Source organism: Phoca vitulina, unplaced genomic scaffold (genome assembly GCF_004348235.1).
Source record: "Phoca vitulina isolate PV1807 unplaced genomic scaffold, GSC_HSeal_1.0 scaffold87, whole genome shotgun sequence".
Lineage (NCBI taxonomy): Eukaryota > Metazoa > Chordata > Mammalia > Carnivora > Phocidae > Phoca > Phoca vitulina.
Window position 1 is genome coordinate 2,032,772 of NW_022589790.1, and position 24,747 is coordinate 2,057,518.

The 24,747-nt window shown below is 45.5% G+C and overlaps 1 protein-coding gene across 1 annotated transcript in view; it reads right to left on the minus strand.

Moving 5' to 3' along the window:
- The window catches only part of BTNL9 (butyrophilin like 9), a 29,554-nt gene extending 11,432 nt beyond the window's left edge, over positions 1-18,122 (minus strand). Inside the window, exons 1-8 of the mRNA XM_032395823.1 lie at positions 18,095-18,122; positions 17,920-17,977; positions 13,986-14,120; positions 11,824-12,171; positions 10,220-10,501; positions 3,992-4,120; positions 3,869-3,901; positions 3,504-3,524 (exon numbers count right to left, since the gene is read on the minus strand). Of these exons, the coding sequence (XP_032251714.1) occupies positions 3,504-3,524; positions 3,869-3,901; positions 3,992-4,120; positions 10,220-10,501; positions 11,824-12,171; positions 13,986-14,097 (925 nt within the window). The 5' untranslated portion in view covers positions 14,098-14,120; positions 17,920-17,977; positions 18,095-18,122. The remainder of the gene's footprint in view (positions 1-3,503; positions 3,525-3,868; positions 3,902-3,991; positions 4,121-10,219; positions 10,502-11,823; positions 12,172-13,985; positions 14,121-17,919; positions 17,978-18,094) is intronic.
- Between the last annotated feature and the right edge of the window lie 6,625 nt (positions 18,123-24,747).

The window sequence follows — 24,747 nt, forward strand, 5'->3', positions numbered from 1 at the left end:
CCTTCGGCTCAGGTCATGAGCCCAGGGTCCTGGGATCGAGCCCCATGTCGGGCTCCCTGCTCGGCGGGAAGCCTGCTTCTCCCTCTCCCACTTCCCCTGCTTGTGTTCCCTCTCTCGCTGTCTCTCTCTACGTCAAATAAATAAATAAAATCTTTAAAAAAAAAAAAAAAAAAAGACGAGTTAATACTACTTTTCTCCAACTATTTTAAAAAATAGAAAAGGTAATTCATTCTGTGAGGCCAGCATTACCCCAATACCAAAACCAGATAAAGATACCAAAAGAGAGACAGAGAGAGAACTGTACATGCCAAAGCCCCTGATGAACATAGATGCAAAAAACCTCAACAAAATCCTAACAAACTGAATCCAACAATACATTAAAAAAATCATTCACCATGATCAAGTGGGACTTACTCCTGGGCTGCAAGGGTGGTTCAACATCTATAATCAATCAATGTGATACATCACATCAGTAAGAGAAAGAGTAAGAACCATATGATCATTTCAATAGATACAGAAAGACAAAGTACAACAGTGATTCATGACAAAAACCCTCAACTAAGTAGGTTTAGAGGGAACATACCTCAACATAATAACGGCCACCTATGAAAAACCCACAGCGGATATCATCCTTAATGGAGAAAAGGTGAGAACTTTTCCTCTATGGTCAGGAACAAGGCAGGGATGTCCACTCTCACCACTGTTATTTAACATAATACTAGATATCCTAGCCTCAGCAAGCAGACAACAAAAAAGAAATAAAAGGAATCCAAATTGGCAAGGAAGAAGTCAAACTTTCACCATTCGCAGATGACGTGATACTTTATATAGAAAACCCAAAGGAGTCCACCAAAAAGCTGCTAAAACTGATACACAAATTCAGCAAAGTTACAGGATACAAAATCAAAGTACAGAAATCTGTTGTATTTCAATACACCAACAATAAAAAGGCAGAGAGAGAAATTAAGGAAACAATCCCACTTAAAATTGCACCCAAAACAATAAGATGCCTAGGAATAAATCTAACCAAAGAGGTGAAAGACCTGTTCTCTGAAAACTCTAATACACTGATGAAAAAAATTGAAGATGACACAAAGAAATGGAAAGATATTTCATGCTCATGGATTGGAAGAACAAATATTGTTAAAATATCTATATTACCCAAATCAATCTACACATTTAATGCAATCCCTATCAAAATACCAACAGCTTTTTTTCACAGAACTAGTACAAACAGTTCTAAAATTTGTACGGAACCACAAAAGACTCTGAATAGCCAAAACCATCTTGAAAAGGAAAAGCAAAGCCAGAGGCAGCAGAATTCTGGACTTTAAGGTATAATACAAATTGTAGTAATCAAAACAGTTTGGTACTGGCACAAAAATCAATGGAACAGAATAGAAAACCCAGAAATGAACCCATAACTACACAGTCCATTAATCTTCGACAAAGCAGGAAAGAATATCCAATGGGAAAAAGACGGTCTTCTCAAGAAATGGTGTTGGGGAAACTGGACAGCAACATGCAAAAGAATGAAACTGGACCACTTTCTTACACCATACACAAAAATAAATTCAAAATGGATGAGAGACCTAAATGTGTGTCAGGAAACGACAGAAATGCTTGAAGAAAACATGGGCAGTAACTTCTTTGACATAGACCTTAGCAACTTCTTCTAGATAGGTTTCCTGAGTCGAAGTAAATAAAAGCAAAATCAAACTTTTGGGACTTCATCAAATTAAAAGCATCTGCACAGCATAGGAGACAATCAACAAAACTAAAAGGCAACCTACTGAATGAGAAAAGATATTTGCAAATGACATATCTGATAAAGGGTTACTATCCAAAATCTAGAAAGAACGTATAAAACTCAACACCCAAAAAACAAATAATCCAATTAAAAAATGGGCAGAAAGCAAAAAAAGCCCACATTTTTCCAAAGAAGACATACAGATGGCCAACAGACACGTGAAAAGATGCTCATCATCACTTATCATCAGGGAAATGGAAAACAAATCTACAATAAGATTCATCTCCCACCTGTCAGAATGGCTAAAATGAACAATACAAGAAAAAACAGGTGAGGATGTGGAGAAAAAGAAACCCTCTTGCATTGTGGGTGGGAATGCAAACTGGTGCAGCCACTCCTGAAAATAGTATGGAGGTTCCTCAAAACGTTAAAAATAGAACTACCTTATGATCCAGCAATTGCACTACTGGGTATTTACCCAAAGGATACAAGAACACTAATTGAAGGGGATACATACACCCCAATATTTATACCAGTATTATTTACAATAGCCAAAATATGGAAGCAGCCCAAGTGTACATCGATTGATGAATGGATAAACAAGATGTGGTATATATATATATATATATATATATATATATACACACACACACACATATATATATAAATATAAAATGGAATATTACTAAGCCATAAAAATGAAATCTTGCCATTTGCAACGTCATGGATGGAACTAGAGACTAGAGAGTATAATGCTAAGGGAAATAAGTCAGAGAAAGACAAATACCATCTGATTTCACTCATGTGGAATTTAAGAAACAAAAAAAAACAAAGGGGAAAAATATATATAGAGAGAAAGACAAATCAAGAAACAGACTTAATTACAGACGGTCACCAGAGGGGAGGTGGGTGGGGGATGGGTTAAATAGGGGATGGGGATTAAGGAGTGCACTTGTCTGTGTGTGAGCACAGGGTGATGAATGAAGGTGTGGAATCGCCATTTTGTACATGTAAAACTAATATTACACTGTATGTTAACTAACTGGAATTAAAATAAAAACTTAAAAAAAAGAATCCCTCACGGGAAAGGCAACACTGTACACTAATTTAATCTATGGTGTTAAGTACTTTTTATAGTTGGCCTTCCGCAGGACTAGGTGGACTACAGGACAAGCTTCTCTAACCTCCTGATTTCATCTGGAGTTTTACTGGGGCACACAAGGTGGTTCTTGAGGTCTTCCCCGCCCCACCCGCCCCCATGGTAGCTTTTTCCTCCATGCCCCCCTTCCCTTGGCTTTACTCTCCCCTCCTGCGTACACACACAGCCCACAGGTTCACGGTCTTGAGTCCCCTGGGGAGAAAAGCAAACCTGACAAATTAGTCACATTTTGGTGCAAATTAAAGTTGCCTTCCTTCCCAGTGGCATTCGCATTAAAAAGAGAAAGAAATCCTGGGAAGGTGAACCAGTGGGAGTAAACGTTTAATGGTGGAATCGTAACCGAATCGTATAAGTTGCAGGAAAGGGGCAGGCCGGGTTTGTCGGGGGTCTGCAGTCAGACCCCCTCGGCAGGCGCACCGTGAATCGTGCGCGAGTGGCGCGGTGGGAGGTGCAGGGGCTGGATTCAGACCTAGATTGCTGCCACCCCCCGCTCGCCCCGGGGAGCCCAAAGCTACTGAACACCCTGCGCAGTGCACGCCCGGGTCACCCCGCCGGGCCGCAGCCAGCACGGTGGGCGTGGCGCCCACAACTTACCGCGCTCCGCTGTGAGTCTCTCTGGAGAAAAGAAAAAACACGAAGAAAAGAGGAAAAATCTCAGGTGATGAGCACTGAGGCGTCACGTGCCTGAAGCGCACAGACTCGGCCCGCTGCGTCCTGGGCACCCGGACCCGCTGCGTCCTGGGCACCGGGACCCGCTGCGCGCGTTGGCGGAGTGCGCTCCGCGGCGGGGAAGTGGCTGCGCAAACCTGCGGCCGCTCTGCGCCTCCGTCCTGCTCCCGGGCGCCCGGGGTCCGAGGTACTCGCCTCCCCCCACCCCCAGCAAACTCCCCCGCCCCCCACCACTTTGTGCTACTGAGGGAGGCGGGCAGAGTGCGCCTCTTGCCTCTTTCCCCGCTTACCTCTGTCCTTCTCAGCCCGCTTCCTCAGCTTTTCTGAAGGATGGAAGGAAGGGGCGCAGAGGTGAGGGTGCGCGCTCGCCGTTCCCGTGCGCGCCCCCCCGCCCCCGCCAGCCTGCCCCCTACCTTGGCACCTCCGTTGCTTCTGCAGGAAGTACAGCGCCAGCGACACGAGGACAGCCAGGAGCAGAGGCAGCCCCACCAGGGTCCCGAGGAAAGCCCTCTTCCAAGGGGAGCTTCCGGGTAAAAAGGCGTCTGGAAAACACCTCACAGGGAGTTGTCTCGCTTTAGGCGCCACTAAACGCCTAAGGGACAAGCCTATTCTGGACCTAGCGTGCCGGACATCCTTCCAGGCTGGCAGGCGTTAAACCTCGCGGGCAGCACCAGGGCAATCTGTAAAATGGGCACGAGAGCGGCCGCGCGCGCCCTCCGCAGGGAGGACCCTGGGGAGCAGGGCCGGGCTCTGAACTTGCCCAGCAGCAACCGGGAAACGCAAACTGAAGGATCTGGAAGGGAGGGGCTGATGGACCCCCCCCACACACCCCCAGCTTTTGAACTTACGTGCCCATGGCCCTGCCCGCCCGACCCCGCCCTAAACTTTTCCCCACAATTGTCCTATTTCCGAAGAACACAAAAATCGAAGGCATTGGTATCCGAAAACCAGTGAATTTTTGCTCTCTACCCCCACGCTCAAACCCACAAGTCATTTTCCGCTTCTTGCAAACACTTCCGTTTACTTCTCATCACAGCTTTGGAAGAATTGGCCCGCTGGGGAGGCTTTGCGCGAGGGCAGCGTGTGGCCCGGGCGCCCTCCGACAGGGGCCAGTCGGCAAAGAGATCCGCGCAAGACGGAAAGTAACTCTTTAGAAACTCCTGTGGCAATTTAACGTAATAATTTGGTGTCTGCTGAAGATTATTATTTTTAAAAGTGGTGGCTTTATCTCAGTGGTCTTTTTAAAAATATATTTTTCTCTTTTGTATTGTAGTAAAATATATAACATAAAATTTACCATCTTAACCATTTTTAAAGGTACAATTCAGTGGCATTAAGTTACTTTCGCATTGTTGTGGATCATCATCACCATCCATATCCAGAACTCTTTTGGTCTTCCCAAACTGAAATTCTACCCATTGAACACTAACTCCCCATTTCCTGCTCCCCACCCACCTCAGCCTCCAGCAACTGGAAACTTCTATTCCCCTTTGCATCTTTATGAATTTGACTACTCTAGGTACCTCCCTATAAGTGAATTTCAAACAATATTTGTCTTTTGGTGTCTGGCTAATTTCACTTAGCATTATGTGGTTCATTTTCCCTTTTTCAGTTTAATTTTTCTAGTAGTGCATTTTTATTGTCTTGTACCAAAATATTGGGCCACAAGGGATTGGTCCTTCACTACGGATGGTTTGCCAAGCTCTGACCTACAGGTTAAGAGCAAGAGCTCCGGGTTCAGTGCCTCCCTGACATGCTACCCTCGACCTTGTCCCTTTGTTCAAGCTTCTCCTGCCTCCTTCCTACTCCCCTAGTGGCCACATGCGGCCCCATTCCCAGTGCACGAACTTTGCACTCGCTGTCCCCTCTACCTGAATGTGCTCCTCACAGATATCCACGTGAACCACATCCTTTGAAAAGGATAAATGCAAATCAAAAAAGAAATAATTGGATTTGGAAAGAGACTCCCTCTTTTTTCCCTTTTCTTAGAACATTTCCTTCATAAAACTAAAAAAAAATCCTTTCTCTATCCCTTTGAGATATATGTAAATGTTTTCGAAAGCTAAATAAGCTCTTGCTAGCTTTACAACCCAGGAATGTTTTTCTTAAGGAGTTCAGAGACGTTTCTTTGAAATGTAAACATCAAGGAGAGAGTGTCCCTATGTCCTATCTCATGGGGGTTTCAGGTGCCTGGCTCCAAGTTGTGACTATGTGCTTGTCATAGAGATTTAAGACGTTTTATTTTTCCTTGGATAACACAATTAGCTAACCCAAATGACCACCCCAATGACACAGTAAATTTTCAGTGAAGTATGTGTGGCGCATGGTGTTGTTGAGTCCTCTTACCCAATGACAAGTTATCATTTAGAAGGGTCAGATTTCTTTTTGTTATTATACAGTTGACCCTTGAACAACACAGATTTAAACTGTGTGGGTCCATATAGATGTATTTTTTTTATATAATTCCAGTTAGTTAACATATAGTGTAATATCAGTCTCAGGTGTACAATATAGTGATTCAATTCTTCCATGCATCACCCAGATGCTCCTCAATCCCCATCACCTCTTTAACCCATCTCCCGGATCGACCTCCCCTCTGGTAACCATCAGTTTGTTCTCTATAGTTAAGAGATTGTTTCTTGGTTTCTCTCTCTCCCTCTCTCTTATTTTTTCCCTTTGCTCGTTTGTGTTGTTTCTTAAATTCCACATATGAGTGAAATCATATGGTATTTGTCTTTCTCGGACTTAGCATAATACTTTTGCTTACATTTGCCTAGCATAATATCTCTAGCTCCACCCATGGTGTTGTAAATGGCAAGATTTCATTTTTTTATGGCTGATAATATTCCATTGTGTGTGTGTGTGTATGTATATACCACTTCTTTATCCACTTATCAGTCGATGGATATTTGGGCTGCTTCCATACTCTGGCTATTGCAAATAATGCTGCTATAAACATCAGGTGCTGGTACCCCTTCAAATTAGTGTTCTTATATTCTTTGGGTGAATACCTAGTAGAACACTTATAAGATAATAAGGTATTTCTATTTTTAACTTTTTCAGGAACCTCCCTACTGTTTTCCAGAGTGGCTGCACCAGTTTGCATTCCCACCAACAGTGCAAGAGGGTTCCCCTTTCTCCGCATCCTCGACAACACCTGTTGTTACAATCTTGTTTTGTTGATTTTAAGCCATTCTGACAGGTGGGAGGTGATATCTCATTGTAGTTTTGATTTGCATTTCTCTGATGACCAGTGATGTTGAGTATCTTTTCTATTTTGTTTGTAGTTTCCATATCATTTATTTTTGCTCTAGTCTTTAGTATTTCCTTCCTTTGGCTGGTTTTCGGCTTTGTTTGTTCTTTCTTTAGCTCCTTTAGGTGCAAGGTGAAATCATTACCTTTGAGCTTTCTCTTTCTTCTTGGAGTAGGCCTGTCTTGCTATGTACTTCCCTCTTAGATCCACTTTCGCTGCATCCCAGAGGTTTTAGACTGTTGTGTTTTCATTTTCCTTTGTTTCCATGTACTTTTTAAGTTCTTCTTTGATTTCCTGGTTGACCCATTCATTGTCTAGTAGCATGTTATTTGATCTCCATATGTTTGTGTTCTTTCCAGATTTTGTCTTGTTGACGTCAAGTTTCACGGCATTGTGGTCAGAAAAGATACGTGGTGCGATTTCAATCTTCTTGAACTTGTTGAGGTTTTTTGTGTGCTAATATGTGATCTATTCTGGAGAATGTTCTGTGTGTACTTAAAAAGAATATGTATTCTTCTCTTTTAGGATGGAATGTTCTGAATACATCTGTTAAGTCCATCTGGTCCAGTGTGTCATTCAAAACCCTTATTTCCTTGTTGATTTTCTGTTTAGGTGATCTGTCCATTGATATAAGTGGGGTGTTAATGTCCCCTACTATTATTGTATCAATGAGTTCTTTTATGTTTATTACTAACCATTCATCTATTTGTGTGCTCCTATGTTGGGTATATAAATACGTACAATGGTTATATCTTCTTGTTGGATAGACCCCTTTATTATTAAATAGTGTCCTTTGTCTCCTTTTACGGTCTTTGTTTTAAAGCTTACTTTTTCCAACGTAAATATCATTGCTCCAATTTTCTTTTGACATCCATTTGCATGATAGATGTTTCTCCATCCCCTCACTTTCAATGTGCAGGTGTCTTTAGGTCTAAAATGGATCTCTTGTAGGCAGCATAGAGATGGGTCTTGTTTTTTATCCATTCTGTCATCCTATGTCTTTTGATTGGAACGTTTGGTCCATTTACATTCAAAGTAATGTTTTCATTTCATTTTTTGTGCCCTCTGCTATGTTTTTCCTTATCTCTGTGTTAAGTGTCTCAGTCATGTCCTCCAGTCTTTTCTCAAGTCCAGTTAGTATCCTTATGGTCATTGCTTTAAATTCTCTAACATACATGATACTTACATCTGTTTCACTTAGATCTCTACCCTGGCCTTATCTCATTCTCTCATTTGTGATAAATTTCTCTGTCTCCTCATTTTATCTGCCTCTCTGTGTCTATTTCTGTGGGTTAAGAACCTTTTCTGCTTTTGAAAGTAGTGACTTTATGAAGAGTAGGTCCTGGAGTGCCTTGCAAGATAGTGTCCCTGTTTACCAGGAACAGGCGCTTCAGCAAATCATCCTATGTTTTTTACTTACGTCTTGCTGTTGTGTCTGAGTCACTTTTCTTTTCAGTGCAGTTGTCTACCCTCACTCTCTTCCTGTGGTGGCTGTATTCGCTCTCTGGGATGTTAGTGGGACACAGGCCTGCTCGCTCGGAGGGGGTGTGCCCACTGGGGAACTTGGGAGTGTGGGGGTCGTATTAGCAATATTTGATTGGGCCACTAGTCCAATGCCAGATCTCCTAAAGCTCTGTGGTGGCCGGGGGCTCTTGCCAGGCCGGTGGGGGTACAAGGCCGGTCTCAGTGCTCGATGCTGACATGCGGCCGGGCTTGGCATGTGAGGGTGGCTGGTGGTGCATGGCTGGGCATCGCGCTGCGGCTGGGCGGGGGGCGTGCTGTCGCAGCCTTGCACCTGTTGTCTGGGCAGCGTGCATGTGCAGCTTTAACAAAATTTGCCCTGAACTCTGGGTCAAGACTCTGAGTGTCTGCAGCCCCACCTCCCATAGGTGGCTCCGTTTTTATGCTGGGGTCGGGGGAGGAAAATGGCAGCTGCCAGCTCCCTTATTTTTAGAGAAGTCCCCCAACACTCTCTGAAATCAGGATGAACAGATCTGACTCCCATTTACCCCGGCTCTGTATAAATTGCCTTTTTTATATTGCCTCTCTGTGCAGGCTGCTATCTCTCTAAAGGCAGTGACCCGGCGGTCACTCACCCTCCCAGCTCACCCAGTGCTGACTCAGCTGACTTTTAAAGCTCCAGGCTCCAAATCCCACTTTTTTTTTTACAAACTCACAGAATGCACCCTGTGTAGTTTTTAATGACAAACGTTAAAGGAAATAGTCTTCCCTGGGTGAACTCCCTGGTGTGAGGGCCCATTTTTCTGCCTTCTCTGTGCACACAGCCTCCCTCTGCCTTTTTGACCTTCCTAACCTTTCAGCTGCAGCTTCTCTATATTGAGTTGTAGAGTTTGTTCTGCCAATCTTCGGATTGCTCTCTGGTTTATTGACCTGGATGTGGATGATATCTAGTTGTGAATGTGAGACAGGATGAGCTCAGGGTCCTCCTACTCCACCATTTTCCCAAGATCCTCTCCTCCTTATGGTTTTTTAAAAAAATAACATTTTCTTTTCTCTAGTTTACCTGATTGTAAGAATACAGCATATAATACATACATAAAATCTGTGTTAAGCTTCTATTTCTGTTAGCAGTCAACAGTATATTATTAGTAGTTAAGTTTTTGGGAGTCAAAAGTTATACATGGATTTTCAAATGCTCAGGGCAGAGGGGGGTCAGCACCCTTAACCCCCTGAATTGTTCAAGGGCTAACTGTAATATAACTATTGATTTGTACCAATGTGAAGAATGACCCATAGGTTAGATTTATCCTCAAGACTTAAAATAGTCACGAACATCAGATCCTTCAGTTTGTGCCTCATGATGAGACTTTGGTCCTAGATAACGGCCTCACCCTTCAACTCATTGCCTAACTATCTTCTTCCCTAACCTACCACTTTTAAATCCACATGCACACCTCACCACACCTTAGCACCCTTCCCTGCTTTGTTTTTCTGTACAGCACCTTACATCTTTTAATCTTACAATATAATTCACTCTTTTGCTTGTGTTTCCCCCACAGGAATGTCAACCCGAGGGCAAGGGTTTGGGGCACATTACTTATAAATATCGTTTGAGGGATGAAACTAGGAACACATGGGCTCTCATGATGACCTCTAATGAGTAGTTTCTGGGTTTTAGGGCAGAGCCTTTGGTGTATAATATTGATTCCCTGGGGCCTCCCCAGCATACTGTTTGGGTGAGTGGTAAGCTGTTGTACTCTCAGTAGGTTCCTGATATCCAAAGTGCTGACTTTTCAGGTGTCTAGGTCAGTCCACCCCAGAGACAAGCAGGCCCCAGTACCATTGTGCCCTTTTAGATGGCCTTTGGAACAATGCACATGAAGGACATGGTGGGTAAGAAGATGAGAGTTAGTCAGCATCTACTAACCTGCTATCTGGATGGTGAACTCTTTCTTCTGGAGCAGGAGGGAGTTCTGGATGGAGCAAGACACATTGCTGTGGGAACCCCCTTGGACAACCACGGATGTTTCCAGATTGAACAGGCCCCGGGCATCCTGGACAATGGCTTCCATCTCTGGAGGCAGGCACTGTCCTTTATGATCTTTCCACTGAGCCTGGGGTTTGGGGTACCAGCCACTGGAGCTGCACCTCAGCTGAACGCCTCCCTTCTTGAAGCCCTCAAGGGAGATGTGAGGGTCTGAGCCCAGCCCTGGGAGAGGCAGGAAAAGTGGGAAAGATCAGGCTCCCTCGCAGAAGTTGTACCTGAAGTTCATGCCACCATGCAATGTCTGCAGTCATTATAAGGTATCACAAACTGTGACTGCTCTTAACCCACATGTGGGCTCACAACCCCCAACTGTGGGCTATAAATGACAGTCTAAATTGGTGGTGGCAGGTGGGACATGGGGACAGTAGAACCCATGAGGGACATTTGGAAATATTGTGGGGGGCCATTTGGCCAGAAGGACTACTGGCATTTAGTCATATTATGCAAAAGACAGTCCCCTGAAGTAAAGAAAAATCCCACCCCACATTTCCGTAGATTGTCCTCTGTCTCTCTTGAATCCCACCAGAGGTCAGAGTGTGTCACATGCACTCCTTCATGTCTCCATCCTGTGGAGCTAACTTCATATTTTGAATATGCAAAACATTGATATGTTTAAAGAGCAATACATCAGGAAAGTCCCAGACCTTTCTCCATCCTTTCCATCCACTGCTCCCTCCTCTCCCTTAGGTAACCAATTTCATTAGTTCATTAGTTCCTAGTGCATCCTTCCTGTGTTTCTTTCGTGCAACGTTTCTTTTTTCTTACACCAAAGTTTACATACTGTAGAACCTCTTTGCACCTTGCTTTTTTCTCTTACCAACATCCTAGAAATCACTCCACATCAGTTCCTAGAGCACCTCCGCATTTTTTCAGGTGCATAGCGTGGATCACTCCGTTGCGTGATGGACCATACTCAACACCTTTGCTTAGATATTTAGGTATTCCACTGTTGTACAATTACAAATGATGCTACAAAGATTAAACTTATATGGATGCCCTTTTCATATTGGAGCTGTGGGAGGCTTATATTCAGGGTAAACTAGAGGTGGAGTTGCAGTTCAAATGGTAGATGTATAGGCAGTCCTGTTAGCTATCGCCAAATTCCCATGCACTGGAGCTTTGCTTTGCTTTCCATCACCAGGGTACAAAGCAGAAGGCCTGCTTCCCCACAGCTCCACCATGGGTGTATGATCAAACTGTTGAGTTTTTGCCAATCTCAGAGGTAAAAAAAGTTGCATCTCAGTGTAACTTTAATTTGCCTTTCTTTCGTGATGGGTAAGGGTGATCATCTTTTTATATGTTCAAGGGCCATTTGTATATCTTTTTTGTGAACATTTATTTTCATTTTGTAATGAATCTTCCTTTTTGATGGATTTTTAAAATTAGGTATGTTTCCCCCTTTCTGCATTTCCCTGTCTGCTCTTGAGCAAAGCGGCTCTGTCCAGACGGACCCCTCACTCTGTCTCTTGGGCCGGGGCACGTACCTGCTACCTCCAGCTCCCAGACCGCTTCCCTGGAGAAGTTGCTGGAGAGGAAACGGCACCCGTACAGGCCCTCGTCGGCAGGAATGACACCGCGGAGCTGCAAGTTCACGCTGCCGTCCACGATATAATCCTTGATGAGTTTGGTCCTGTTCCGGAACTGCGCCATTTGCCGGGTCTGGAGCTCTCGGCGCCCCTCGTACAGGTGCACCACATCGGAGGTCTGACTCCGGAACCAGCGGATCTCCATGTCCTCGGCATCCAGGTACGGCAACAGGTGGCACGAGAACTCCACCTCTTCTCCCACGAGTGCCAGGATGGGCTCCCCAGGGCCCACCACCCTGACCTCCTCTAGGACGAGAAGCCAGAATGACAGCCGAAATCAGCTCTCATCCAAGGTGAGCTTTTATCCCATTCCTTTGCAGCTCAGGAATCTACATACAGTAAACCATTCAAATGACAAAAAGACATTTGGCAAGACAGTTGGCTTGGCTTCTTGAACAAGTAATTGTCATGAAGACGCCAGGTTAAAACATACACAAAGGATATTACAACCAGATACAATGTGTGGTGCTGGACTAGTAATTGGTTTGAACCAACCAGCTGCAAATGTTGTTTTGGGGACAGTTATGTAAATATGGCCAAGACATTAAATGAAAGGGAATCCTTGACCAAAAAAAAAAGCAAGTTTCAAAACAATACGTGCACTATTCTCTTATTTGATTACAAAATGACATGTTTGCATAAAAACATGTGCAGAAAAGAAAGGTCCAAAATGAGATATACCAAATGGTTGATGGTGGTAATTTCTGCATGATGGGAATAGATATATTCTTGTTTTTTCCTTGCCTGATTTTCTAATTTTTTATAATGCACATGTACAGTTTATGTTAATAACAAAGGGTATTAACGTAATCTATGGGTCTCCTCGCTTCATGGGTTTTTCTATCTAAAGGCCAAATCTTGTCTTCAAGATTTTTATTTATTAGAATTTTTTTTTATTTGATCATCCTCTTAAATGGTGCCTCCACGTGGCTCCTCTACTCCCTGTTTTCTGCAAGTCCCGTGGGAGTTGCTATTCCTGTTGCAGTCCCTTTGCATGTGCTGTTTCCTGCCACTCAGGATGTTGCCCTCACTCTTCTGACTTCACCTTTTCTTTCTTTCTTTCTCTTTCTTTCTTTTTTTTAAGATTTTTTTATTTATTTGAGAGAGAGAGCCCGTGCGCAAGAGCAGCAGCTGGGAGGGGCAGAGGGAGAGGGAGAAGCAGGACCCCCCCCCCCCCGCCACACCCCTGCTGAGCAGAGAGCCAACGTGGGACTCGATCCCAGGACTCTGGGATCACCACCCGAGCCAAAGGCAGACGTTCAACCAACTGAGCCACCAGGTGCCCCCTGGCTTTGCCTTTTCTTGTACCTCCTTTTCTTCCTTTCAAGCTCAGCTAAAACCCATTCCCAAAGCTCCCCCTTCATGGATCCCTCCCATCCTTCACTTAGCTCATAGAACATGGCGGTGTTTTTTTTTTGTTCACTCTATTTGAGACATCTTGTTGCCCACTGGGTATAACCCCAACACCCTCCCTTCCAGCTTCCCTTTCCAGGATATCTCAAGCTGTCTCTTCCCCCACACTTCGTCCCTGGCCCTCTTCCTGGGAGCATGGCCTGCCTCAGTTTACCCTCCATCTGTCATCTTCCTGGAAATTATGTCTCCTTCAGGGGTCTACTCAAACAGTACCTCCTCTCTAGGGTTCTTCTTGGCTTTCTGGAAGACAAATTTCTCTCTTAGCTGTGCTCACAGATCTTTGGATATATTTCTCTTGCAGCCATACAGCTGAACAGCTTTTATGTCACGTCTGTCCCCCTCCCTTGACCTTCTTGAGGACCTGGGATGAGCCTGGTCATTTTGGTATCCCTGGTTTCCAGCTCAGGGAATCAGAGAATTGCATTTGCATAATTAGTTTATACTTGCTTTTGGCTGCTTCTTTCATGAGAGATGTTGAGCCTGAGGTCCTTCCTGCCCTTCAGAAGCTATAGCTTCTATGTGGGAGGGCAGCACCTGACATGGCCTGGCAGGCTGTAGATCTCAGGCCTGGGAGCACCAGGTAGGAGGGTGGGCAGAAGCTGAGGTGCTCATGGCCTGGCTGGCTGGGCTGCAGGTTTGACAACTACCTGAGTTCAGCTCTCCGGGCTGGAGGAGAAGAAGGAGAAGGGTGAGGAAGAAGACACTGCTGGGCAGAGGAACTCGCTGGGAGAAGTCCGGGAAGACTGGGAAATCCACCATTTCTTCTCAGCTGTGGGGGCCACCTGGAGAGGAACAAAGAGATGCTGGAATGGATGCAGGAGAGCTAGAACGCAGCCCAGCAGGCCTGATGTCTCTTGCTGCTTCAATTTTTTTTTTTTTTTTTATACTAGTTCTTACCACTCCCAGGGCCTGGCTTCTTTTAAACCATAGCTGGATGTGAGCACTGCTTCTGATTGTACCAGGTGTCACCGCTGACCTGGCTCAGACTCATGGAGCTGCAAGGGGACAAGGCCAAAGAGTCCCAGAGGAAGCAGCTTCTTGGCTTTGCATTGTTTAGAGCCAGGAATAGAGCCACCCATTGTGTGGGGATTCAGCTAGGATTCAATGACTTTCCCTGAACAAAGGGAAATCTATAAGGACTCGGAGATATTGTCGTTCTCCCTGCCCCACTTCCCTTTGGCCTGGAACATGAGGTCCACAAACAGAGGAACAAACACAGAGTTCTGATCTTTCAGAAATGGGATGCATGACTGGCAGCAGCCGGCCAGCTCCCACCGCAGCTGAGACACCTTGTTCCAGGCCTGAAACCTCAGGCGGAGCCTTCAAGAGGTCAGCTGGTGACTGTCCCTATCGCTGCAAGACTGTGTCTTCCAGGCCACATTAACAGAGTAGTCCCATCTAGCCACATCCCCCATTAGTGGTCCACTCTACCCAGCCCTGGCCCAGGCAAGGGCTATCCCCTTTCAGTCCTGAGACCCCCTTGGGACCTGTGGTGACATCTCACAGTCTGATAGCCAGTGAACATGGGCAACCCATACATCTTGGGGTACATTCAAGCCTCTCCACATTTCTCCTCTGTTTAGTGGTGGGACTTTAGGCAGATTCTATAACTGACTGACCCTCGATTTCTTTGCCTGAACGATGGAAGAAACCAGTGCCAACTTGGGGGATCATTAAGTCTTCCATGGGAGGGCTAAGTGCTCTTTAGTATATAAAAGCCCGAACCACCTGCCCCTGCCTCCACCTGCCAGACATCTTGCTCTCCATCTTTTAGAGCCTGCACGCTCTCCTTTCACCCCATCATAGGAAGGCAGATTTCTTCAGCCCCCAGTCTCCCCTTCTCCCCTCTTCTGCCACCCCACCCCTTTGCTTCATTCTCCTTCTCCTGAAAACATGTTCTTGGTGTCCTGTGGCTGCAAGCTCTATCCACACAGCAAACGCATCATGAGGGTGTAGACGAAAGACTTTAGAAGTTGCTGGGCCATGTAGCAGAGGAATGGTCAGAGGAGGTATGCAGGTGAGTTAACAGTGTGTGTGGGCGGAAATCCCTGAGCTAGAAGAACCCGGCCAATGGGAATACAAGGACCCAGCCAGTGGGAAGGAGTGGGCAATGGCCGGTGAAGCCAGTGGGCCAGGGCTGGGGCTCTCCCCTCCTGGAGCTCACATGCAGGTAGGCAGGCAGAGGAGCAAGTTGGAATAGCTCCATTAATGCTTCAAAAGGGACCCCTCAGCAGGAGAAGGTCAGAGGACCCCCTGGAGGGGGCTCGGCCACTTTCATGGCCAAAGCTATTGGAATTACTAGTCACACAATAGTCAGCTTAAACACAGGCTCTGGGCCAAGGTCGAGGCTCTGGCCAGACAGTCCAGCCTCTTGCCCTATTGGCTGATGACAGGAAACTGGCAGCAAAGGAGCTCCAGAGCAGGGAGTCCACCCTGGACTCCCTCTCCCTGTTTCCTTTTGCTTTTTCTCTCCATCTCCCTGTTTCCTTCTCTTCTCTTTTGTGTCTCAGTATTTTCTTCTGGACTCTGAGGATAGAGCCCCGTGAAGGCAAAAGCCATGACTGTGTATCAGCACCAGCTGGTACCTTCCAAAACCAGAGGGGCTCGGGGGGTACTTCTGGGTCCATTTAGATCAGTCAGATTTTGAGGAATTAGTCAAGACCTGTGTGGGTGGTGACTCGGGTTCTCCTACCGCACAGTGACAGAGCATTAGACGGGCTCACAGCTGGGGGCCCCACTTTCCCTGAGCTGGGAGGCTGCCACCTCCTGGAGGGCAGTCCGTGTGTTCCAGACCCTGGAATTACTAGTGGGACCGCAGTTTTGTAGTGCGAAACACCCATGTGAATCCCATCACTGAGGCTGCAGGGGAAGGAGGTCGTTAACATCGAAACACACACAGGCATGCATGTGCTTATGCCCACAGTAATAAAAACTGATACGACTTGAGCACTTACTATCTACCAAGCACTTACATATACCAGAAGTATTTATTATTATTATTATCACTGATAGGTCTGAATCACAGACCACAGGAAACTGAGGCACAGGGAGGCTAGGCAACTTGCCCGCACGTACAGTTAGGAGGTGGTGGAGTGGGGTCTCTCCTAAGCTCTGCACCAGTGTGGATAGAGATTCCTCACCAGCTTTGTCCTGTGTCAGGGCTGGAGCACCCTCTGTTTTCCTATCTCCCAGAGCGTGACTCCAGTTAGGGACCACCTGACCCCAGACCGCAGCACTCACCCTGACAGCATCTCCCATGCTCTGAAGAAGCAGACTGAGTCCCCAGGTCTCAGCCACAAGACCAAGCAAGCAAGCACGAGCAACCAACCCACAAATGAATAAAAATCCCAAACTCCAGCTGCTGATAAAACAACTCAAAACTGGAGTCTTCCTCAGACCTTACCAACAGCATCTTCTTGGACCGGAGGTACATGCCCTGTGGTCCTTTTGCTCCCAATGCACAGGCATTGAAAAGCCTTTAACTTGGAGGGAGACTGACGATTTCCTGAAGGGACTTCAGAGGGGCTGAACGCCCCTTTATGCCCTAAAAGGCCCCCCTCTTGCCCATCTACTGCCTGAAGTCCGCCCTTTCTGACCTCACTCTCCAGCTTAAAGGCTCCGATCCTCACTGAAGTGCAAGTACCTGTGAGGGGAAACATTTTCAGATCTCAGCTATTCACACCACAGTGTAAATGGATTGCAGACTATTTCTCGTGAGGAGGTTTTACTGGGAACAGGGTCTGGACACACTGGAGACTGGGAGAAGGTGGAGGACCCAGGGAGGAGAAGGACAGCCAGAAAGAGGGTTTCAGGCTGGAGCTAGTCTTTGCAGGTGGGGCACATTCCCTATACTCTCCTGGGAGCCTCTGGGATGTCCCCTGAAGACACACAGAAGAGTAAGGGTCGCACACACGAATGATGAAGAAAAGCCTCCACCCTCCACCCAGGGCAAGCCTGTTTCTTTGCATTCTCTCCCTGGCCTCACTCCAACCCCATCCCAATCTTCTCTTTCCGCATCTCCAATTCCTGAACAACACCTGATGTTTTCTTAATTTGCAGTCCCTCAGCTCTTGAGTGTCTCTATAAAGATTATTTTTTGCTTTTGCCACTTCTGTGAGCTTGGGCTGTGTAACAGCAGTGTGTTGTCCTTTTCCCATTCCTGCATCCTAAGCTGTCACCTTGAGAGGTAGAGCACTCTCCTACCCTCTCCCCCTCCAGTATCTGCTGCACTGTTTTGCCCTCCATAAGCTATCAAGTAATGCTCACTGGTTTACTCTGGTTTGATTTCAATTGGCCCACAAGATGATTTCCACCCCAGTCTCCAAGGTGGATGAACCGCCCCAAGAAGAGACCTCAGGGAGGTTGGAGAGGGAATGGGGGAGGTCAGAATCCTACCTCCTCAGGTGAAACTACCTGAATGAATATCTCCCCTTAGCCATACTTGAAACAACCCATTCTGCAGCCAGGTTCAGCCTATAAGGTGGTGCCAACCCATCTTGTCCTCTCTCCAAAGCCATCATTTTCTGCTTCCCATTTCTGAAAGTTGGAGGTTTAGACAAGTGTTGAGAATGAGCCACGTACCTGGCAGGTAGCAGCAAGGGGTCTGAAGTGGCAGATGATTCCTGGTGAGCTCAGCTCCCTGCAAAAGGCATGGCTATAGTAAAATGTCTTGGTCCCAGATACTAAGGTCCCCTGGACATGAGCTGGCAGCTGAGTTCAGGGGGCCAACTCATCTGTGACAGAATTACCTACCCACCTTCTACCTTAAGACACACATTGCGTGCTCTGCCCTTTGCTATAAAAACCAAGATAGACAGAACAAAACGAGGAAGTCTCTGTCACATCCTGTCTCTGTTAGAAAAATCATGAATTGAATTTCCATGGACAATATCCCCCTAAGGTATTAGGAGGGGAAAGGTAGCTTTGCACAGACTGAATTGCAGAGACTCGGAGCAGGGAGAAAATGCTCCAGTTGGCTGCCTGGGATCTTTGGGGCCCCCGGGAGACAGGATGGCCATCCCCAGCTGGCCCCTCTCTCCTCAGTGTCACAGTGAAGGATGCAGAGACTAGGCTGGACTATGTACAAAGGGCTGGTGCTCAACTGTTACCAGCTATGCCCTTCTCTGCACGGCAAGGGAAGTAAAGAAGATAGCCTGGGAACATTGCCATAAGTAAAGCCTGCAAGAGCTATTCACATACCACTTGGAAGTAGGGTGGGGCAATGTACTGGGATTTCTCTGTGGAGCTCAACAAAGAGGAAGTAAGCATTACCTCACACCACCCCATTGCCATGGCCATGGTGCAGGGACCTGGTTGAGCCCCACACTGACATCTTTCCTAGGGGACAGGTCAGAGCTGGGGCACAGTGTAGCTCATTCACATGCAGGACACCCTCAGGGACTCCCAGAATTGCCTGATTTTGGGGGATGGGCTTGTGCAGGAGCTAGGGTTTAGAGTAAGTAGGTGGAGGAGAGGACAGTGAGCTGAAGGTGACACTCCATGTTCAGGCAGGCTGGTGCATGCATCACAGGATTATGCATGCATAAAGATATCCTAGGATGGCAAAGGGGCTGTGTGGTGAGCTCAGGTGGTGGGTGGTGCAGGTACCTGGAGATGGAGAAACAGAGGAGAGCTTGGGAACATATTAAGCATAAAATGAACACTGAACAAGATCAGGAGCAGGAGCAGGAAAATGATGAGGGCGAGGGGAACAGACATTCTGAGTGGAAGGAGGTGGTTAGCATGTGTAGGGTAGGAAAAGGTTATGGGCTTGTCTTGATAGTTTATGAAACTCACCAGTGGAAGGGAAAGCTGGACAAATGTATGCTAAGTGAAATAAGTCAGACAGAGAAAGACAAATACCATATGATTTCATTCATGTGGAATTTAAGAAACAAAACAAGCAAAGGGGAAAAATGAGAAAGAGAGAGTCAAAGCAAGAAACAGACCCTTAACTATAGAGCACAAACTGATGGTTACCAGAGGGGACATGGGTGGGGGGTTGGGTTATATGGGGATTAAGGAGGGCACTTGTGATGAGCACAGGATGATATATGGAACTGTTGAATCACTATATTCTACACCTGAAACTGATATTACACTGTATATTAAAGAACTGGAATTAAAATAAAAACTTAAAGTAAAAAAAAAAAATAGATGGGATCAAATTGCAAAGGACTTTTCACGTCACACAGTTATTCTATGGACAGCCAGGAGCCATTTGGAAGTTGAAAGAACCTGAAGTGATTCAGTCCAGAGAAGAAAAATGGTGACCATCCTGATGGACTATTTGGAAACATTTATCTTGACCTTTTCATTGTCCTTCCCCTGGGGTCCGCCACATTGCCTGGGGAGAAGAGAGACTGTCCCATGAGAAATGCCAAAGCCACAGGTGACAGCCACGTCTGTGGCTCTGGACACAGTCCTGCTGGGATGTGGGAGGGAGACCCCACCTCCTACTCTGCCTACACAGCGTCTCTGGTGGCGACAGGACCCTGTGCGCCATCCCACCAACTGCATATGGTTACTCCATTTCAGAGTCCTCAGGAAACACACAAAGGCCTGTATCCAAAAAGAGAATGACCCCTGGACTCCTGGAGGGCTGTCAGTGGGAAGGGAAGGCCTTCCACCTGCCCTTGGACAGTGGAGAACCCACCCTGCTCAAGCCTCTCCATTGAGTCATTCAGACCAGTTCTCCTTGGTGTCCACCAGCCCTCCCCAGGGGGTTTTCTGAGGGGACTTGGGGGTGGGGGAGTGAGAGAACCCCCTCTGCAGCACAAGGGTCATCCTCAAACACAGCACGGGGCACCAGAGGACATGGAGCGAAGAGTCATGCTGAACTCAAAAGTGGATGAGCCAATCCTTCTCTGCCCAGGAAAGTGCAAAAAAAAAAAAAAAAAAAAAAGTGGCAGTAAGAGGGGCTTAGGATGAACTTGTGAGTGCAGAGGCAGGCTTGGGAAGGTTGGGGAGCCGTGTCCTCTCCCGAGTTGGAAAAAACCTGTTTTCCCTCCTCGTCAGGGTCCATGCGGGCCTGTGTGTCACCTCTGTCCTCTCCTCTCGGTCCTCATCCTAACTTTCCCAGCCTTCTCTCTTGTTACCCCCACCCTGATCCTCCCCAGTCAGCACCTGCAGCCGCCATCTCTTTCATACGGCATTCTACCCACTTCTTCTCTCTGCCAACCCATACTCTTTCCCCAAGATCCTGCTCAAAACTCCTTCTTCCAGTGTCTTCATGGGTGCACTCCACCTCTCTCGGTGTACAAACCTCTTCAAGTTGCCCCTAGAGTCTGAACGTGTGTAAACGTGTCACACTTGGCAAATGTCTTTATGTGACTGTGTTTTCAACTCCAGTTCTGGCTCCCGGAATTGAGGGATCAAGTCTCCCTGGCCCTTGGCATATTCTCATACACCAGCAAATTACCCCTTACAAAGGACGCTAGTCAGTTGCATGGACTGGCATACAAAAGAAGAGACAGTTATCAACAGAGATGGATTTTCCTCTGTTCTCCTCAGGGGCAGAAAGAATGGATTTGAACATTTTTTCATGTGTCTGTTAACCATTTGTATGTCTTCTTTGGAGAAGTGTCTGTTCATGTCTTCTGCCTATGCTAAGTGAAATAAGTCAAGCAGAGAAAGACAATTATCATATGGTTTCACTCATATGTGGAACATAAGGAATAGCTCGGAGGACCATAGGGGAAGGAAGGGAAGACTGAATGGGAAGAAATCAGAGAGGGAGACAAACCATGAGAGACTCTGGACTCTGGGAAACAAACTGAGGGTTACAGAGGGAAGGGGGATGGGGGGGCGGGGTAACAGGGTGATGGGTATTGAGGAGGGCATGTGTTGTGATGAGCAGCACTGGGTGTTATACGCAGCTAATGAATCACTGAACACTACATCAAAAACTAATGATGTCCTATATGGTGGCCAACTGAACATAAAAAAAAAAAAAATCCTTTCTGGAGTTCCAAAAAGGGAAGAACAGATTTTCTAATTTCTCATCACCCGCTCCCCCCACCCCACTCAGCCCAAAGCATGGCCCCCCTGATCCTCCCTCATTACATAACTTCCTATGTTGTTCTCCAAAAAGCTCAGGCTGAAAGTCCTGTGCCTGCCAGCCAGCACACACTCACCGTTGTACTTTTGTCGCACAAATGGAAAAGCACACACACGCACTGAGAGTGGGAGAAGTGCACCGCTCCCTGAGCTGCGGGCTCACATGTTTAGCTGGGTCCCAGGGGAGGGGGTGCTGTGGAGCATCGAGGACTGCTCGTACTGCGCAACCAGCCAGGTCTCCAAGGGCGATGGGCATTTCTGGGATGACTTGGAGAGTGCTGCCCAAAGGCATCAGCACTGGGCACTCCCGGCTCAGAAGACTTCCCCTGCAGTAAAGAGTTAACCAACACCTTCTCATAATATGCAGAATGGCATAGAATGAGAACTGGAAGTAAAGAAGCCACCCGCTGAATGCAGGCCCCGTGAGAACCGTGTGCACACGAGCCCTTTCCCTCTGGAGGAGGGAAGCGCATGAACTCTGGTTAGTGTACCTTGATTGTGCTTTTTCACAGAGCCAGCTCAAACTTACAGTTGGACAGAGATTGAATTATATAAAGAGATTGTAATAAAAAAAAAAAGAAGAAGATTGGGCTGTTCTCAAAGATGGTGCTTCCCACCCATGGGCACCAAACCTGTGCTTCCTACCCCAGCCCCAAGTGGGGGCCGCTGTGTCATCGACCTTAATGCTGACCCATTCCTGTGTTCCTAGAATAAATTCTATGTAGTCAGGGTGCAGTATTTTTACAAAATTCTTCTCTGTATTCTAATATTTAATATCAGCTTCTTCTGTATTCATTAGTGAGGTAGGATATAATTTCCCTTCATTTATCTCTCTCACCAGCCCCACCCCCAGTGTTATTCTCATTCAGTTTGGAATAAAGATTGTGTGGCGGGGGCTTCTGGCGGGCTCAGTTGGTAGAGCATGAGACTCTTGACCTCAGGGTCGTGAGTTGGAGCCCTATGTTGGATGTGGAGACTACTTAAAAAAAAAAATCTTAAAAAAAAAAGAAAAGATTGTGCAGCTAACTTAGAACTAAGGAAACTTTCCATCTTCTCTGCTAAGAACTTTTTTTATGTGCCACAGAACTGTTGTTTTGCTAGAATTAACTCAGAACCATCTGGACAAGAGCTTTCGGGACAATAGATGCATAACTATTGTAAAAATATATACTGATAGTGTCTGTTCAGTACATGAATAGACCAGAATAAACAAATCAATTTGGGTCTTTTATATTTTCCTGGAAAATTATTGATTTCACCTGTATTTTCATATTTATTGGTTTAAACTCTGTGTGATAATCTCATGATGTTTAAACCTCTGTATCTGTTGTTTCTGATATTAATGTGTTCCTTCTTTTTTCTCTCCGACTTCTTTCATTCTTTTGAAGTCTTGCTAAAAAGTTTATTTTACTGATGTTTTGAAAGAAAATGCTATTGTTTTCACTGAGCCTATCTCCCTATTTCTTTGATAGCTGTTTTTGTCTTTTAGATGTTTTTCTTGTTTTACTTTGGGAGGGATCGTTTTATTATCCTTTTTCTGACAATTTGATTGACATGCCTGTGACCTCATTTATTTTGTAACTCTTGCTTTCTACTAGATGCATGTAAGACTAGTCATTATTCTCTGTGTATTCCCTAGTCCACATCCCATATATAGTTTATTCATAGTTGTTTATTATCGAGTAGTCTGTAATTTTAGTTTTGTTTTCTTCTTTTCTTTTGCAGATTTTATTTATTTGGAAGAGAGAGAGAGGAGAGGAAGGGAGAGGGACAAGTAGACTCCCTGCTGAGTGGGAAGCCCGATGCAGGGCTCCATCCCAGAACCCTGACATCATGACCTGAGCTGAAATTAAAAAGTCTGCTTCACCGACTGAGCCACCCAGATGCCCCTGTTTTCCTGTTTAATGCAAGAATTATTTAGAAGAATACTTTTGATTGCCCACCCCTTTGTTTATAAACTTTCTCTGTGATCTTGTTTTAGATATTACTCTAAATAAGTTACCATATACAATGTATGTAGAACAGTGTCAGGCATATAATTAATAAGTGTTTGCTATTTTCATCATTATTATTTTTTATATTAACACACAATGTATTATTTGTTTCAGAGTATGATCTATTATAAGAAACATAAGATTTTTTTCTGCCACAAGATAAAGTCTCCATTTTCTATTTATTTATTTATTTATTTATTTATTTATTTATTTATTTATTTATTTGACAGAGAGAGACACAGCGAGAGAGGGAACACAAGCAGGGGGAGTGGGAGAGGGAGAAGCAAGCTTTCCGCTGAGCAGGGAGTCCGATTCGGGACTCAATCCCAGGACCCTGGGATCATGACCTGAGCCAAAGGCAGACGCTTAATGACTGAGCCACCCAGGTACCCCAAAGTCTCCATCTTTTAATAGGAGAACTTAAGTTGTCATATTTATTATGGTTATTGATTTTCTTGGACTTATTCTCCTCTTATTTTATGTTCCTATGAAACATGCTTTCTTCTTGTGTATTTTCTTTCCTGACTAGGTGGGTCATAGAGTTCTTTCTTCCTGACCCCTCTAGTGGTTTGAAAGTTCTATAACCTATTTTTATCTATAATTACCCTTAAAAATTTATACATTTATATAGATTTTTTCTCAATGTCTAGAAGTGCTGGTCACTTCTGAATGAGACAAAATATTGAGCTTGCCTTTCTCTCTCTTCCCTTCCTTTCTGCTCTTCCTCCCAGGTTTGGTTGAAACCATCTGAAAATTTTGTTTCAGATGCTCTTACATACTATTGTCTTTCCATTTTAGGAATTATTTTCTAGGATTACATTAAAAATCACAGGTGCATTAGCAGCAGTCATAAGAACAATCACCACTTTGGGAAATTTTGTTGCTTATCTCTCTTTCTTGAGTTACATATCTCGTCTGTCTTTCCTTGGGTTTATATTGCTTGAAAAATCCTCCAGTATTTTATTTCAATAAATTTCTTTTGGAAATATGATTTCTCTGATTCTCTTCATTTCTGAAGATTTTCTTTTACTTTCTTAATTGGAAGATGATTGTTTAAAAATGTAGGTGTGACCATGGGAGGAAAGAGGATCATAACAGAGTCAAGTGGGAAGAGGAGTGGGAAGGTGCAGGATGGGATAAAAGAGATGATCCTGATCCCTCAGAGCAGAGAGTCAACCGACAGGAAGTTGTGATGTAAAAACACATAGTGTAGACATGTGAAAGGTAAGTGAAACGGAGTGACTTACGTCAAGGTGTTTTTAAAGAGAGCCAAGAGGCCACTAGAGGTCACTAAGGATCTGGGCTTTCTGCACATTCTCACCAGATGAAACCATAAAATTTGAACTGGGCTAAACTG